Here is an 18,311-nt window from a genome sequence, read left to right as displayed (position 1 = left end):
TTCGGCGGACCCTTGCCCCCCCTTACGGTGTGCTGCCTTGCGACACTGAAAGTCGCACCCCCCTCGCTATTCGCTAACCTCACTCCTGACTGTAAGCCCGTCGCCACCAGGAGCCGGCGCTACAGTGCCCAAGATATGGCTTTTATCAAGTCAGAGGTCCAGCGTTTACTGGGAGAGGGGGTCATCGAGGCTAGCAACAGCCCTTGGAGAGCGCAAGTGGTGGTAGTCCGGTCCGGGGAGAAGAAACGGATGGTCGTGGTATAATCCACGACCATCCGGCTATAATGCCAGACCATAAACCGATTCACGCAACTTGATGCGTACCCCCTTCCTCGCATTGCGGAAATGGTAAATCGGATCGCCCAATACCGAGTCTTTTCCACGGTCGACCTCAAATCTGCCTACCACCAGCTCCCCATCCGACCAAAAGACCGCCCCTATACTGCCTTCGAAGCAGCCGGCCGGCTCTTCCACTTCCTCAGGGTCCCCTTTGGTGTCACAAATGGGGTCTCCGTCTTTCAAAGGGCGATGGACCAAATGGTGGACCAGTACGGTTTGCGGGCTACATACCCGTACTTGGACAATGTCACCATCTGCGGCCATGATCAGCAGGACCATGACGCTAACCTCAAAAAGTTCCTCCAGACCGCCCGAGCCCTTAACCTGACCTATAACGAGGGCAAATGCGTTTTCCACATCACCCGGCTGGCCATCCTCGGCTATGTCGTGGAAGACGGGGTCCTAGGTCCCGACCCCGACCGCATGTGCCCCCTTAAGGAACTCCCTCTCCCCCGCAGCCTCAAGGCCCTCAAACGGTGCTTGGGGCTTTTCTCCTATTACGCCCAGTGGGTCCCCAGGTATGCGGACAAAGCCCGCCCACTCCTAAAGACCACCACTTTCCCCTCTCGGCTGAGGCCCAATTGGCCTTCAACCGCATCAAGGCCGACATCATCAAGGCCGCCATGCACGCGGTGGACGAAACCATCCCTTTCCAGGTAGAGAGCGATGCATCAGACATCGCCCTGGCTGCTACCCTCAATCAAGGAGGCAGACCAGTAGCGTTCTTCTCCCGAACCCTCACCGCCTCCGACATTCGACACTCTGCAGTCGAAAAGGAGGCACAAGCCATTGTGGAGGCTGTGCGGCGCTGGAGACACTACCTCGCCGGTAGGAGGTTTACCCTCGTCACCGACCAACGGTCGGTCGCCTATATGTTCGATAACACGCAACGGGGCAAAATAAAAAACGATAAAATTTTGAGGTGGAGGATCGAACTCTCCACCTACTCGTACGACATCAAGTATCGTCCAGGGGAGCTCAACGAGCCCCCAGATGCCCTGTCCCGCGGCACATGCGCCAACGCGCAGGAGGACCGCCTGCAAGCCATCCACAATGACCTCTGCCACCCAGGGGTTACCCGGCTCGTCCATTTCATCAAGTCTCGCAACCTACCTTACTCAACCAAGGAGGTCAAGGCCATGGTCAGGGCCTGCCAGGTCTGTGCGGAGTGCAAACCGCACTTCTATCGGCCAGACAAGGTTCGGCTCGTGAAGGCCTCGGGCCCCTTTGAGCGACTGAGCGTGGACTTCAAGGGGCCCCTCCCGTCCACCAACCGTTATGCCTATTTCCGCACCGTGATCGATGAGTTCTCCCGTTTCCCATTCGCCATTCCCTGCACCGACATGACCTCAGCCACGGTGATTAAGGCACTGCACAGCATCTTCACCCTGTTCGGTTTCCCTGCTTATATCCACAGCGACCGGGGTACATCGTTCATGAGCGATGAACTGCGTCGGTATCTGCTCAGCAAAGGCATCGCCTCGAGCAGAACAACCAGCTATAACCCACGGGGAAACGGGCAGGTGGAGAGGGAGAACGCAACCGTGTGGAAGGCTGTCCTTCTGGCCCTGCGGTCGAGAAATCTCCCAACCACCCGCTGGCAGGAGGTCCTACCCGATGTCCTACACTCCATTAGGTCACTCCTCTGCACGGCCACAAATGAGACCCCTCATGAGCGATTGTTTCGCTTCCCCAGGAAGTCTACCTCCGGGGTCTCGCTTCCACCTTGGCTGACGGCTCCGGGACCTGTTCTTCTCCGGAGGCACGCGAGGAGCCATAAAACGGACCCCCTAGTTGAAAAGGTCCGACTGCTCCACGCCAACCCCAGTTACGCCTACGTGGAGTACTCCGACGGCAGGCAAGATACGGTTTCCCTCCGGGATCTGGCGCCCGCTGGATCCTCCACCACAGACGCCCCTTCCCGCGCCGCTCCCCTGCAGGACCCGTCGCCCCCTACAACACACCCCCTTCCGGCCCTACCACCCGTTGGTGAGCTCCTACCGTGCGCCCCCCCCTTGCGCCCCCCCTTTACACACCCCGCCGGCGCCGGCGCCGGCTCCGCTACCCCCGGCCCTGCCTAGTTCCTCTGCCCCGGCTCCACTACCCCCGGCCCTGCCTAGTTCCTCTGCCCCAACCCGGACCGAAGCTCCGACCGCTGTGCTCCCGGATGTGCCCTCAACCGGGACGTCCGTGCCCGCCGCACCACCGCCCGAACTGAGGAGATCGAGGAGGACGATCCGGCCGCCGAGACGGATGGACCTATGATGGCACTTCACCCCCGCCGGACTCCTTTTTAAACAGGGGGTGAATGTGATGAACGGTTACTGCCTTATCATCATGTAAGGTGATGTCCCCTTTAAGACCAGGCTTGGAACCCTGGGGACTCCGCCTCTGGCTCCGCCCATCTGGGAGCCATACATAAAGGCCTGCCTCATGGTCTGTATAGCAGTCAGCTCTCGTCCAAATCTGTAGCATAGTTATTAGCCTAATAAAGCCTTCTTTACAGTTTAATCTCTAAGTATCATTATTGAGGGTACCTCACTGCCCCAGTGTCAACACTTAGTCTCTGGTGGACGTCTATTCCTTTTGGGTTGTATTCAACCTTCCGGAACTTAGATACTCGCAACCTTGGAAGTGTCCTCTGTTCCTTCAGTAGGGGATACTTCCCGGGAAGTTACTCCAGTGTCCATCTCTATAGGTATTGGGAAGTCCTCAGAAACAAAGGCTGAACTTGTCTCTGTGTTCAGGCTCTGTTCTGAAGTATCACTGTCTAAATTTTCCACAGGAAATACTTCTTGAGAAGTGTCAGCAATTTCACTTTGTGAAGCTAATAGCTGGACGTATGACATCACCAAACTCTTTCACCATCCGTCTATATCGTGTACGATATCAGAACTGTCTTTGTTAGGATCACAGCAGGTGCCCACTTCTTACTGGTGGTGTAGCTTTTGGCTAGCACTCACTCTCCTTAATTGAATACTCACTTTTAAGCATTTTGTTCTCTCCTAGCAATCTGTGCCTGTTGTTATTTTGACAATCTTAGAAGTATCAGGTGGTTTTAACAAATCAAACTGTGTTCACAGTGTCCTTTTGAACAACGGGCAGCACGGTAGCATTGTGGATAGCACAATTGCTTCACAGCTCCAGGGTCCCAGGTTCAATTCCGGCTTGGGTCACTGTCTGTGCGGAGTCTGCACATCCTCCCCGTGTGTGCGTGGGTTTCCTCCGGGTTCTCCGGTTTCCTCCCACAGTCCAAAGATGTGCAGGTTAGGTGGATTGACCATGATAAATTGCCCTTAGTGTCCAAGGTTGCCCTTAGTGTTGGGTGGGGTTACTGGGTTATGGGGATAGGGTGGAGGTGTTGACCTTGGGTAGGGTGCTCTTTCCAAGAGCCGGTGCAGACTCGATGGGCCGAATGGCCTCCTTCAGCACTGTAAATTCTATGAATTCTTTTTTAAAAAATATATATTTATTAAAGTTTTTTAACACAATTTTTCTCCCTTACAAACAATAACCCCCGCCCCTCGTAGCAAAAAAAAACGAGAACACGCGCAGAGCAAGATATATACATGGCAAAATTATATATTTACACAGCTTTGTACACTGGCCCTCACCCGTACGTGCCAGTTTCCCCAACCCTTCATGTTATCTCTTGCTCATCCACCCTCCCAGGCAGTCCCCCCTTCCCCTAGGATCAAGGAAAACCCCAAGGCCTTTTACACATATGTGAGAAATATGAGAATGACTAGAGCGAGGGTAGGTCCGATCAAGGACAGTAGCGGGAGATTGTGTATCGAGTCTGAAGAGATAGGAGAGGTCTTGAACGAGTACTTTTCTTCTGTATTTACAAATGAGAGGGGCGATATTGTTGGAGAGGATAGTGTGAAACAGACTGGTAAGCTCGAGGAAATACTTGTTAGGAAGGAAGATGTGTTGGGCGTTTTGAAAAACTTGAGGATAGACAAGTCCCCCGGGCCTGACGGGATATATCCAAGGATTCTATGGGAAGCAAGAGATGAAATTGCAGAGCCGTTGGCAATGATCTTTTCGTCCTCACTGTCAACAGGGGTGGTACCAGGGGATTGGAGAGTGGCGAATGTCGTGCCCCTGTTCAAAAAAGGGACTAGGGATAACCCTGGGAATTACAGGCCAGTTAGTCTTACTTCGGTGGTAGGCAAAGTAATGGAAAGGGTACTGAAGGATAGGATTTCTGAGCATCTGGAAAGACACTGCTTGATTAGGGATAGTCAGCACGGATTTGTGAGGGGTAGGTCTTGTCTTACAAGTCTTATTGAATTCTTTGAGGAGGTGACCAAGCATGTGGATGAAGGTAAAGCAGTGGATGTAGTGTACATGGATTTTAGTAAGGCATTTGATAAGGTTCCCCATGGTAGGCTTATGCAGAAAGTAAGGAGGCATGGGATATTGGGAAATTTGGCCAGTTGGATAACGAACTGGCTAACCGATAGAAGTCAGAGAGTGGTGGTGGATGGTAAATATTCAGCCTGGATCCCAGTTACCAGTGGCGTACCGCAGGGATCAGTTCTGGGTCCTCTGCTGTTTGTGATTTTCATTAATGACTTGGATGAGGGAGTTGAAGGGTGGGTCAGTAAATTTGCAGACGATACGAAGATTGGTGGAGTTGTGGATAGTGAGGAGGGCTGTTGTCGGCTGCAAAGAGACATAGATAGGATGCAGAGCTGGGCTGAGAAGTGGCAGATGGAGTTTAACCCTGAAATGTGTGAGGTTGTCCATTTTGGAAGGACAAATATGAATGCGGAATACAGGGTTAACGGTAGAGTTCTTGGCAATGTGGAGGAGCAGAGAGATCTTGGGGTCTATGTTCATACATCTTTGAAAGTTGCCACTCAAGTGGATAGAGCTGTGAAGAAGGCCTATGGTGTGCTCGCGTTCATTAACAGAGGGATTGAATTTAAGAGCCGTGAGGTGATGATGCAGCTGTACAAAACTTTGGTAAGGCCACATTTGGAGTACTGTATACAGTTCTGGTCGCCTCATTTTAGGAAGGATGTGGAAGCTTTGGAAAAGGTGCAAAGAAGATTTACCAGGATGTTGCCTGGAATGGAGAGTAGGTCTTACGAGGAAAGGTTGAGGGTGCTAGGCCTTTTCTCATTAGAACGGAGAAGGATGAGGGGTGACTTGATAGAGGTTTATAAGATGATCAGGGGAATAGATAGAGTAGACAGTCAGAGACTTTTTCCCCGGGTGGAACAAACCATTACAAGGGGACATAAATTTAAGGTGAAAGGTGGAAGATATAGGAGGGATATCAGAGGTAGGTTCTTTACCCAGAGAGTAGTGGGGGCATTGAATGCACTGCCTGTGGAAGTAGTTGAGTCGGAAACATTAGGGACCTTCAAGCAGCTATTGGATAGGTACATGGATTACGGTAAAATGATATAGTGTAGATTTATTTGTTCTTGAGGGCAGCACGGTAGCATTGTGGATAGCACAATGCTTCACAGCTCTAGGGTCCCAGGTTCGATTCCGGCTTGGGTTGCTGTCTGTGCGGAGTCTGCGCGTCCTCCCCGTGTCTGCGTGGGTTTCCTCCGGGTGCTCCGGTTTCCTCCCACGGTCCAAAGATGTGCAGGTTAGGTGAATTGGCCAATGATAAATTGCCCTTAATGCCCAAAATTGCCCTTGGTGTTGGGTGGAGGTGTTGAGTTTGGGTAGGGTGCTCTTTCCAGGAGCCGGTGCAGACTCAAAGGGCCGAATGGCCTCCTTCTGCACTGTAAATTCAATGATAATCTATGATTAATCTAGGACAAAGGTTCGGCACAACATCGTGGGCCGAAGGGCCTGTTCTGTGCTGTATTTTCTATGTTCTATGTTCTATGTTCCCCCCCCCCCCCCCGTCCCCCCCCCCCCGTCCCCCAAGGTTGCTGCTGCTGCTGACCGACCTTCCTCTAACGCTTCGCGAGATAGTCTAGGAACGGTTGCCACCGCCTGTAGAACCCCTGCGCAGACCCTCTCAGGGCGAACTTAATCCTCTCCAACTTTTTGAACCCAGCCATATCATTTATCCAGGCCTCCAGGCTGGGGGGCTTTGCCTCCTTCCACATTAGCAAGATCCTTCGCCGGGCTAGTAGGGATGCAAAGGCCAGAATGCCAGCCTCTTTTGCCTCCTGTACTCCCGGTTCGTCCACTATTCCAAATATTGCTAGCCCCCAGCTTGGCTTGACCCGGACTTTCACTACCTGAGATATTGCTCCCGCCACTCCTCTCCAGAACCCCTCCAGTGCCGGGCATGACCAAAACATATGGACATGGTTCGCCGGGCTCCCTGAGCACCTTCCACATCTGTCCTCCACCCCAAAGAACCTACTCAACCTCGCCCCCGTCAAGTGCGCTCTGTGGACCACCTTAAATTGTATCAGGCTGAGCCTGGCACACAAGGAGGAGGAATTAACCCTACCCAGGGCATCAGCCCACAGACCTTCCTCGATCTCCTCTCCCAGCTCCTCCTCCCATTTACCCTTCAACTCTTCTACCAGCGCTTCCCCCTCTTCTTTCAACTCCTTGTGTATTTCCGACACCTTGCCCTCCCCGACCCATACACCCGAGATCACCCTATCTTGAACTTCTTGTGCCGAGAGCAACGGGAATTCCCTCACCTGTCGCCTCACAAAAGCCCTCACCTGCATATATCTAAAGGCATTTCCCGGGGGTAAATTCTATGAATTCTATTAACAGCATTGCTAGTGAACTCTGTTGTTGCATTTGTGGTGTTCGGATAAGTCATTAAGAATTTGTTTACTCTTCTTGTATCTTGGTCCTTCGATGCCTTGATGGAATGTTTCAATCATTGAACGAAACGTTCGGCCAATCTATTTGTTGCAAGGATGGTACAGAGCTGGCCTGATGTGGTGTTTCCCTTCAGGTAGTCCTTGAAATCCTTTTAAGTGAACCGGACATCATTGTCACTCGTGACCTGCTGCGATGTTCCAAATCTTGGGAATATTTCATTTAGCTTCTCAATGGTCAGTTCAGTCATCATAAACTTCATGAGCATGACTTCTGGCCACTTAAAGTGTGCATCCACAATCGCCAGGAACATGTAATCCTCCATTGGACTAGCATGGTCTATGTGTATTCTCTGCTGTGACTGTTTCGGCAATTCCCATGGATATAATGGTTGTAATGGTGGAGCTTTTCTTTGTTTTGCACAGGATTGAGATTGTCCCAATTTCTCTTCGATATGAGCATCTAACCCTGGCCACCAAAAATAACTGCGTGCCAGTTCCTTCATCCTCACCACACCAGGATGTCCCTCATGTAGCTGATCAAGGACTTTACTACGCAAGCATGGAGGAATAATCACTCGGATTCCCCATAATAAAACTCCATTCTGAACTGTCAACTCAGGTTTTGTGTGATGTAGGGCTTGAAGTCTGGATTTTTCTGATGAATGTCTGACAGTGTTCCTTTTTTGAACATGTCCATCACCTTCCCCATTACTGGATCAGTTCTTGTGTATCTCTGTACTTGAGATGAATTCACAGGTACATTATCCACGAATGAGAAATGCAGGGCATTGACAAAATGTTCTTCTGAGTCATACTTAACTTATAATGGTAACCGTGACAAAGCATCAGCATTTGCATGTTGCTTTGACTTGCGATATTGGATATCGTCTGTGTGTGTCGACAATAACAAAGACTATCTAAAGAAGTAATACCTTTATCCGGCCCAAAGATTGTCATCAAGGGTCGATGATCCATCAAAAGAGTAAAATGATGTCCCTAATGGGAACAGTCGAACCTTCTTACCCCGAAAATGCTCAAAGCCTCTTTTTCTAGTTGAGCGTTTCTGCGCTAGTAAGAGTTTGTAGGCAAATGCTATTGGTCATTTTTCTCCTGAAGGAATTATTGCGAGACAACTGCAGCAACCCCATAGGGTGACGCATCACAAGCAAGCTGTAACTTTAGCTTGGGATTGTAATGAACCAACATTTCTGTCTTCTGTAAGGCATCTTTCACCTCATTGTATGTACTTTTGCATTCTTTTGAACAGTGCCATTTGATTTGATTTGATTTATTATTGTCACATGTATTAGTATACAGTGAAAAGTATTGTTTCTTGCATGCTGTACAAACAATGCATACCGTACATAGGGAAGGAAGGAGAGACTGCAGAATATAATGTTACAGTTATAGCAAGGTGTAGAGAAAATATCAACTTAATACAGGGTAGGTTAATTGATGGCAGTAGGGAAGTAGCTGTTCTTGAGTAGGTTGATACATGACCTCAAACTTTGGTATCTTTTTCCTGATGGAAGAAGGTGGAAGAGAGTATGTCCGGGGTGCGTGGGATCCATAATTATGCTGGCTGCCTTTCCGAGGCAGCGGGAATTATAGACAGAGTCAATGGATGGGAGGCTTGATGGATTGAGCTACATTCATGACCTTTTGTAGTTTCCTACGGTCTTGGGCAGAGCAGGATCCATACCAAGCTGTGATACAACCAGAAATAATGCTGTCTGTGGTGCATCTGTAAAAGTTGGTGAGAGTTGTAGGTGACATGCCACATTTCCTTAGTCTTCTGAGAAAGTAGAGTTGTTGGTGAACTTTCTTAACTATAGTGTCAGCATGGGGGGACCAGGACAGGTTGTTGGTGATCTCGACACCTGAAAACATGAAGCTCTCGACCCTTTCTACTTTGTTCCCATTGCTGTAGACAGGGGCATGTTCTCCACTACCCTTCCTGAAGTCGATGACAATCTCCTTTGTTTTGTGACATTGAGGGTGAGATTATTGTCGTCGCACCAGTTCACCAAGTTCTCTATCTCATTCCTGTACTCTGTCTTGTCATTGTTTGAGATCCGACCCACTACGGTGGTGTCATCAGCAAATTTGAAAATCGAGTTGGAGGGGAATTTGGCCACAGTCATAGGTGTATAACGAGTATAGGGGGGGTGCTGAGGACACAGCCTTGTGGGGCACCGGTGTTGAGGATGATCGTGGGGGAGGTGTAGTTGCCAAAGAAAATACTGGATATTGTGCTCAAGTCTTTTGAGTAACTCTTGAACTTCAAAATGCTGACACCATCATAAACAAGCAACTCTGGGCACAAGCCTGTAGCCAACTCCCCATAAAGCAGACACAGATCCAAAGACTGGCAGAAGGGTTTTACATTTTTAATGAAAGACTATGTAGATGTTTATGTCAGAAATTTGAAAATATACTTCTGTCAGCTATACGTACATAGTAATTCACAAACTTTGTTGTCGTTTTGTTTAAATGTTCTCTGAACTCAAATAATTTGAATTCAGAAGATTTTCTTTATGAACATGATAGGTGGAAGGCTCTCATTCAAAAATGGGAGGACATGGAGTTGGATGACTGTGCTTACTTTGACACAAAATAATGGATGTTCAGTTAAAAAGTAGACATCTGTACTACTTTCAGCAAAAATGTATTAAGTGTGGAAAGGGAAGGATAACCTGAACACAAGGGGCGGGATTCTGCGCAAATCGTTGGGGCGGGAAAAAAACGGGGCAAACCGTGGCGGGAACCACTCCAGCGTCGAGCCGCCCCAAAGGTGCAGAATCCTAGGACGGCGCCGGAGTGGTTTGCGCCGCGCCGGCCGGCGGGAAGGGGCTTGGCGCCACGCCAACCGGCGCTGAAGGGCCTCCGCCGGCCGACACGAGTTGCCGCATGTGCGGGAGCTCCAGCGTCTGCATGCGTCATCCCCGCACATGCGCAGGGGGGGTTCATCTCTGTGTCGGCCATCGCGGATCGGTACAAGGCTGATGCGGAGGAATAGAGTGCCCCCCGCGGCATAGGCCCGCTCGCGGATCGGTGGGCCCTGATCGCGGGCCAGGCCACCGTGGGGACACCCCCCGGGGTCAGATCACCCAGAGGACCTCGGAAGCTGCCCACGGAGCAGGGTCCTGCCGATAGGGACCAACCTTGATTTACGTCGGCGGGACCCTTGTTAAACGGGTGGGACTTTGGCCCATCGCGGCCCGGAGAATTCGGGTGGCCCCGGGGGGTCCGGGGGCCTATTGCGTCGCGCCGGTCCCCGCCATTCTCCGAGGTGGGCGGCCGATTCACACCGGGGCGATTTTTGGGGGGCCGGAGAATTCGGAGGACGGCGGGGGCGGGATTCACGCCGACCCCTGCCGATTCTTTGACCCTGTGGGGGGTCGGAGAATGTCGCCCAAGATGACCGGGCAGCATCAGACAACTTATTGGAGAGATGCTTTTTCATTTTTTTTACTTCAAGTTCATGCACAATTTGACGATTAATGCACTTAATTCCATTGAACCTGCAGTTTGGGTTGTGATGTTAAACATTTGATCTAAATTATCAATGTTGGAATAGGTAGTCTACTGTTGTAAATGTTTGCTCCTTGGTTCTGCTCCTTCAGTGGCAACGTTACATGCGCTGCGATGGAACACCTGATCCAGCAATATCTCAGGCGATTAATACTTTCATAAACCTTACCAAAGAGAATCCAAATGTAGATGTAAAGTCTTTGTTTGAAGGAGGTGGAACAATATTACAGGTAAGGATAAAAGCAAGTTACTGCAGATGCTGGAATCTGAAACAAAAACAAAAAATGCTGGAAAATCACAGCAGGTCTGGCAGCATCTGTGGAGAGAGAACAGAGCTAACGTTTCAAGTCTTGAGGACTCTTCATCACGAAGTGTCATACAGACTCAAAACATTAGCTCTGTTCTCGCTCCCACTGCTGCTGCCAGACCTGCTGTGATTTTCCAGCATCTTCTGTTTTTAATACAGGTAAGGACTTGGGTGAATAAACATTTTAATCCTTAGACTGTTGATAGGTCCAAGGAAACTTCTAGTACTCTGGGTTAATTATTTTGTTTGTTTTCACCTTATGCAACATGACACTAAGACACACAATAATATTACAACTATGAACACTAGATGAAAACATTCCAATATCCATAAGGTTTATCTTCTCCCAAACTGTTGTGGCTCCACGATAATGAAGTTGTCGACTAATCATAGCAATGAATTCTCTATAATTTAATGTACAAAAGGTCCAGTAATAACAGGAGGAAATACTCAGTGGTGGGAAGATTTGGGAACTGCCAGTCTCCATTGCATTTATCACCTTATGTCTCAAATTACTTAGATTATATGAATCTGATTGAATCTCAGGATTGACATTGATCACCATATTATACATCTAGCACAACAAAAAAGTCCCTTAATTGCATTTGCACAACGGCTTATGCTTACCATATCACATTTCTACACTAATAATTTGAATATAACCCTTAAGAAAATATAGTTTGAATTTCCCATGGAAAAAGTTATACCTACCTTTCTTCTTCAGAGGTCCAACCCACAGTGCCAAGATCTTCACCACAGGCCAGGCAGGGAACGGGGATTGAATCCTACGCTGTTGGCACCAATTTGATCCATACCAGCTGCTCAAGCAGTCTGAATGCTGTGGCAACATGTACTTTTATATGCATGTTGCCGTCCAGAGCTATGTGAAAAAAAGGAGGCCTTTGTGGAGCACTGGGTAGTGTCGCTACCGCTGGACCAGAAGCTCCGGGTATGTGTCCAACACAAGAACCTGTTGGCCATGGAAGGAGCATTGAACTCGGTTCAATGAGCTGATTATCAGCTTGGAAATCCTTCCACCACTTCCTCCACTATTCTCCAAAGTATAAAAAATAGTGTGGATGTGAAGGTACACTAAAAATATAGTTTTGTAGAGGCTCCACTTATTTTTCTGTATTGTGGCTAACTAAGAATCTGTCCCACTCTTGCCGCTTGCCATTGACATATGTTGAAAGGATTTACAGATTGATAAATCAACTTGTTTGGCTGTGTTGTGAACATTCTTTCCTCGGCAATTAAATCCTGAAGTGGGACTTGAATCCAGAACTGCTGGCTGAGTTTTAGGGATGCTTTTCAATGCATGCCGCGACCTCCATATCTACCATATCTATAAGGAATTTTGGTGTTTGTTGGAAATTTGGCCATTGTGATCCCTGCTCTGTTAAAGCCTCCTAGTGCAGCTCTTGTCCCTACCTGGTTTTAAAAAGCTTTTTGCCATTCCCTCTCCTGTGGGTTCCAAACCTTTTCCTTTCTCAATGCTTGCTTCATGTACATTGGGTGGTATTTTATGGCCCCGCCAAAGTCAATGGACTGTTTTAATGCCCTACTACAAGTCGCTACGGGGCTGTAAAACTCTGCCCATTATTTCCCCCTCAAGACTCACTCTTTAAGTTAACATCGGGCGCAATATACTGCCCGCGTTGCACTTCAGTGAGAGCAGAACGCGTCCGGTAGATCCCAGGTATGGCCTCCCACAGGATTCCCAGTCGTCTTTAAGCCTCGCGGGATATGCCCAAGAAACACGAGGCGTCATAATCAGAATCCCGCCCAAAGGGGGTATGACCAAATGGCATGTGCAAAAGTAGGCTTTGAACCTATTTAGGCAAGCTTACCCGGGATCTACCGGCCTTCTGAAGCCGCGCGCCATTCAGTTCTGGTCCATACAAACGTGGACCAGGTGGAACGGCACGGGGTGAGGGGGGGCTCTCTTGGTCATTCGGAGGCCCCTGGGTGGCCAGGGATAGTGGAGGGTGGTTGCCTGGCCCCTGGACTACGGGCACCTTGGTGCTGTCCAGCTGGCAGGAACATTGCCAGGGTGGCAGTGTAAGGGTGCCCAGGTGCCAGTGTTTGCACTGCCAAGGGCCAGAAGGGGGGGGCATGCCAATGAAAGGAGGGTGGAGGGGAGGGTTTGAAGAGTGGGGGTGCAGGGCAGGCAAGTAGGGGCCTCTGGGAGGTTGGGGGAAGTGACGGTTGAGGGTCCTGGAAGGGGGGATCCTGATGAGGGGGTTACTCCCAAGGACCCCATAGTAGGATGTCCTTACTTAGGGTGTTGTGGGGTAATGCCCATGTGTGCGGGAAGGGGTGACATTGCCTATGGGTGAAGGTGTGGGGGACCCACAAGCTCACTTCGAGATCGGGGCATCCTTTCAAAATGGTGGCCCGATCTCTGAGTTCAGCTCAAAAGTGCTGAAAAAAACTTACGTGTGGGTTAAACCGGAGAGACACGCCCCATGGCCCACAAAATGTGACTAAGGCCGGGATTTTCTGGAAAGCTTTCTAAGTGCGATAGCGAGTGGGAACTGCCGCGAGCTTCCTGGCGCTCTATCCAGCGAGTCCGGCAACGGTATTCAACATTAATTGGTCCACTTCAGGAGATTCCACGGGCATCTCGCCGCAAATGAAGGCTCACCAGCAGATTCGCTCGGACTGCCCTCGCCAGCTCCCTGCTAACGAGGTCGAGCAGCACTTAAACAGCACTTGCACAGCCAACCCCAGCCAGCTCGCAACAATGGCGCTGAGGAGACCGGCCCCAAGATTCGGGATGAAGATCTGGCCAGGCTCCTTGACGCAGTGGAGGTCAGGAGCAATGTCCTATTCTTCCGAGGGTCCCGGAGAGTCAGTCACAGGGCAGCCAGTGCTGTATGGGACAAGGTGGCATCGGCTGTGAGCACCGGGAGTACTGACTGACCCATCCCTCCCACTGATCACATGTCCATTCTCCTGCAGGTCCTCCAGCCTCCGACGCATCCTGGATGGCCCCTTTTCCAGCCTCCCAGCAGAGGGGAGATAGCAAAAATTAAATGGGTCGTCAGTAGCTATCAATTGTCTGACTGTTTTACGAAAAGAGGGGAGATCCAAGGAAGACACGATCGAGGCGTCACAGCTGTCATCCCCCCTCCACAAATGCAGATACACGCACCTCGGTGGGAAATGTTAGTGGTCAGGCTTCTGGGGCACAATCTGGTGAGCACCACACAACTACTTATGCACATCAGCTGGAGGCAGGAACCCCCAAGTGAGACAGCAGTCGGCGGTCTGCTGGATCCCAGGACCCAGCTGGGTCCCAGCCTGATACTGAGCCTGTGGTGTTAGCCATTTAGCTGCTGTTGTATAAAGAGTCAAAAGTTCTGCTCCTTCTCACAAGCACCTTTATTTTCCTTTAACACAATTCTGTGCAAAACTCTATCATTACATCACATGCCCCAAAGGCCACCTGAAGCTTCTTTACATATCAATGTCAATTATTGGATACTTAACAGAAACAGGCGCCCTTCATTAACAATATCCAAAAGTGCCTGTGAACTAGCCCCTCTTTTCGTAAAACAGTCGGATAATTGACAGCTACTGTCGGCCCATTTAATTTTTGCTATCTCCCCTCTGTCCAACACCTGCTTCAAACTTGCGATGTCTATCCTTAACCTTTTCTCATTGACACTTTTTGTAGAATGCCCATTTTCCCACAGGTATTTATTGTCAATGTATGTTACCTAAATCCCATAATCCTAAAATTTCTGTCGATATCTGAGATATATAAAATGCCATATCCACCGCCTCTACAAGGCTTGTTGTCTCAGCAGCTAAAGTGCTTTTGACCACCCTACTTATTTTCTTTGTTTCCCACACACGAGGGCAACATTTACCATGGTTCCCCAAAAGGAAAATTATAAAACCTCCTGCGTTTGAAACCCCACCACATAAATTTGCATAGGACGCATTACCATAAACTATGAGTTTCATTTGCCTAAGGTCATCTAAAACCGGGAGCCTCAAAACACACTCCTGCATTTTTAGCTTGACCAATGCTTTATTTGCTCTTATTATGTCTTCCACTTTGGGATCATTCATTTTTGTACTCAACTCTAAAGCATCAAAACTAACATCTGGAATAGTCTGTCTACCTAACTAATTCAGTTCCCAATTAAATTTCGCAGTTGCTCTTTTTCCATCTTTGAAACCACTGCATCTTTTTGTGAAACCCAACCACGACTAATTGCTATTGGGCTGATGCTCTCCAAATAAGATTGCTGACGTAAAGTTGCCCCTAACTTAGTCTGTCCGATTTCCAGTCCAATATATTTAAATGCACCGGAAGCCTGACTTCCAACCCTGAATTCTTTCCTCAAACCAGAGATTACAATAGCTTCAAAATCACTAGTCCCACCCCACAAAAAATCATCGACATGCATCACAAAGATGCCAGAAAGATTTCCTTTATAGTGCCAGTAAAACATTGCCGGATCTACTTTCAACTGGCAAAATAGCCTGATCTAATTCATCAGAAGTATTGTGTTCCTTTACAGAAACCCTGACTATATCAGTTAATTGGTCCTTATAGTTCTGTAACATGTGCGTACCAGATGACCCTGGTTCCTCGCCCTGTCTGTCTGCTCTATCAAAATTTCAGCAGACAGACAGGGGTCAGACTATGGCATAGATGGGGCACTGCCGCTCAGCTATGTGCAGGTTATCATCACTCCCCTGCCCTCGACAGTGACCTGCTGACAGTGCCAACAAAGTCCCAGCACCCTGGAGTGATGTGACACATACCCTAAGAGGGTGGGAACTGGACGTGGGCGGGTGACGGACCAGGCCACGTCCAAAGTGAATCGGGTGAGTATGAGGGCCTCTCTGGCCCTTCCGGGCTTGCCAAACAATTGCTGCTGCTACCTGTCCTGCAGCCACTGGCTGGTCATCTAGTTCCTCCCTGGTCTCGTCCCCCAGCCCCTGCTGGTCCAGCGCCGCCTCATCATCCTCCTCTTCCTTCTCGGAGGTGGCCACATGTTCCTCATCACCAATCGGCAGCATGTCGCCCCTCTGCTGTACATGGGTGCGGAAGGCACAGCAGCCCACCAAAAAACGGGCGACCCACCGAGGGTGTACTGGAGAGCACACCATAGAGGTTGAGGCATCGAAACTGCATCTTGAGGAATCCGATGCACCACGCAATCACAGCCCGGGTGGCTGCATTGCCCTTTTGTACGCGGGGTGCGATTCTCTGAGCCCCGCGCTGGGCTGGAGAATCGCCGCAACCGCGCCACGACGCCAGCGCACGAAACTCCGAGGTGCGGAGAATCGCCACCATTTGCACCGGCATGTTTGACGCGCCGCCGGCGTTGGGCCGCTGGAATCGGCGGGGCCGCCGATTCTCCAGCCCGCATGGGCCGCGCGGATACGACAGAGTCCCGCCGGCGCCGTTCACCCCTGGTCGCTGCCGGCGGGAACTCTGCGCGAAGGGTCGGGGGGCGGCCTGTGGGGCGGGGAAAAGCGCTCCTTCACTGGGGGGGGGCCTCCGATGGGGCCTGGCCCGCGATCGGGGCCCACCAATCGGCGGCCGGCCTCTCCCCCCCAGGCCTACTTTGTTGCGCGGCCGGCCCCTGAATCCCCACGCCAAGTTGCGTCGGGGCCGGCGCGCTGAAGAAGTACCCCGCACATGCGCAGGTTGGTGCGGCCCAACTGCGCATGCGCGGGTTGGCGCGGCGCCCATTTGGCGCCAGGAAGGGAGGCTGGAGCCGAGAACCGCTCCAGCACCGTGCTGGCCCCCTGTGGGGGACAGAATTGGTTGTCCCCGTGCCCATTTCACACCGTCGTAAAATGCGACGGCGTTCACGACGGCGCGAACACTTCGCCTCCATTTTGGAGAATCGCCCCCATGGTCTCCGCTTCGGTCACCGGCCTCCGTAATGGCGCAGTTAGCCAGATACTCTGTGGCGACCCCTTATCCCCCAAAATCCAGCCGCCCATCCTGTAGCTGATGTAGCTATCGTGCACACTCCGTGGGAAGCGTGCACACACGTGCATGATCTTCAACTGGAACCCGTTACTGTTAAAATAGGGCACTCCCAGATGACCCGGTGAGCACAGGGCAACATGCGTGGCATCTATTACCCCCTGGGCCTGGGGCATCCCGGCGATGGTGGAGAAACCTGCTGCAGTTCCATGTCGAAGATGATGTAATTTTTGCCCACGCGAATACAGGCACCCATGACCTGTCAGATGCACCTGTGGCCTGTGAGATGTCACACAGGCTCCCGATCGAGCCCTGGAATGCCCCTGAGGCATCAACGTTCAGAGCTGCAGTGACCTTGACAGGCACAGGAGCAGGTGTCCTGTTCCTCCATGTGCCAAGTCCTGGGTCCAAAGTCCCTGTAATAGCGTTGGGAGAGGCTGTTAGACTGACAGACTGCGATGGCTCTCACACCACAACCCTCCATTCCTCCATTGATCCCCCCTCCCCACCCAGAAAACCCTGCCCACGCACACCCGGTCCCCCTCACCAGACCCCAGACCCTGTACCAACGATACCCGCTCATAACATCACTGGACTGGGCGGTGGTCCGTCCCCATTGCACTCACCCACTCTCCAGCCATGGACATGTCCCCAGAGCTGTGTCCCATCCCCTGTGTCCATGTCCCCAGAGCTGTATATGTGGTGTTACCTCCCGCAGTGTTCAGGCACAGTGTTCAGGCATCACGATCTGATTGGGATGCTAGGCAATGACTCCCATGTGCCACATGGCCCGCCCACCCATGGGAATCCACTTGGGTTAGGTGAAATGCTCACTTAACCACGATTGCCAATCCCCGATTCGCAATAGCCTCTGGCGCATGGCCAGAGGCCTTGGCAGTCGTTGGGTGTTACGGATGGTTGATGGGGCAGACGGGCAGGGACAAGGGTTGACCCTGGAATGGGTACACATGATCCAGGGGTTGGCATGGTGGTACAGCGAGCGGTTGCCCCCCAAGATTTTCCCACCACCCTCCCATGGCGGCCCACCGCTGCGGAGGGCCCCCCACCCCAGCCAAGGGTTCCCCACCTGCCGAGGGTCCCCCACTCCCGCAGAGCAGTGCAGTGACAAGCTCAGCGTCCCAGGGCTCTTTGTCTGTGAGCCAAGATGGCTACTCACCTCCTCGGCTCCCCACAGAAGCCCTTCCGCCAGGATCACATTTTTAAAAAGGCGTACTAATCGGCACCAGCGTCACAACTTGCTGGGGAGGGCGCTGAATGACGGGAGGCCCTCCTCCCTGGATATGGGGTGGCTCCTGTTAAATATATATAAATAGGGCTTAAGTGGTGATAGTTTGTTTTTCACCACGCTACGGCGAGATCCCAATTTCCCATACAGGAG

The 18,311-nt window shown here is 51.0% G+C and overlaps 1 protein-coding gene across 4 annotated transcripts in view; it reads left to right on the top strand.

Annotated features, from left to right (window-relative positions):
- Window positions 1-18,311, top strand: part of dnai7 (dynein axonemal intermediate chain 7) — a 184,643-nt gene that overhangs the window by 49,340 nt on the left and 116,992 nt on the right. For 3 of the 4 annotated variants that reach the window (XM_072471822.1, XM_072471823.1, XM_072471821.1), the window contains one exon: window positions 10,733-10,870. The exons of the other annotated variant lie outside the window; for it this stretch is intronic. In XM_072471822.1, coding sequence (XP_072327923.1) covers window positions 10,733-10,870 — 138 coding nt within the window. The remainder of the gene's footprint in view (window positions 1-10,732; window positions 10,871-18,311) is intronic. 4 annotated transcript variants of the gene reach the window in all.

This window comes from Scyliorhinus torazame, chromosome 13 (assembly GCF_047496885.1).
Source record: "Scyliorhinus torazame isolate Kashiwa2021f chromosome 13, sScyTor2.1, whole genome shotgun sequence".
Classification (NCBI taxonomy): domain Eukaryota; kingdom Metazoa; phylum Chordata; class Chondrichthyes; order Carcharhiniformes; family Scyliorhinidae; genus Scyliorhinus; species Scyliorhinus torazame.
This window is presented reverse-complemented; position numbering and strand designations above follow the sequence as displayed.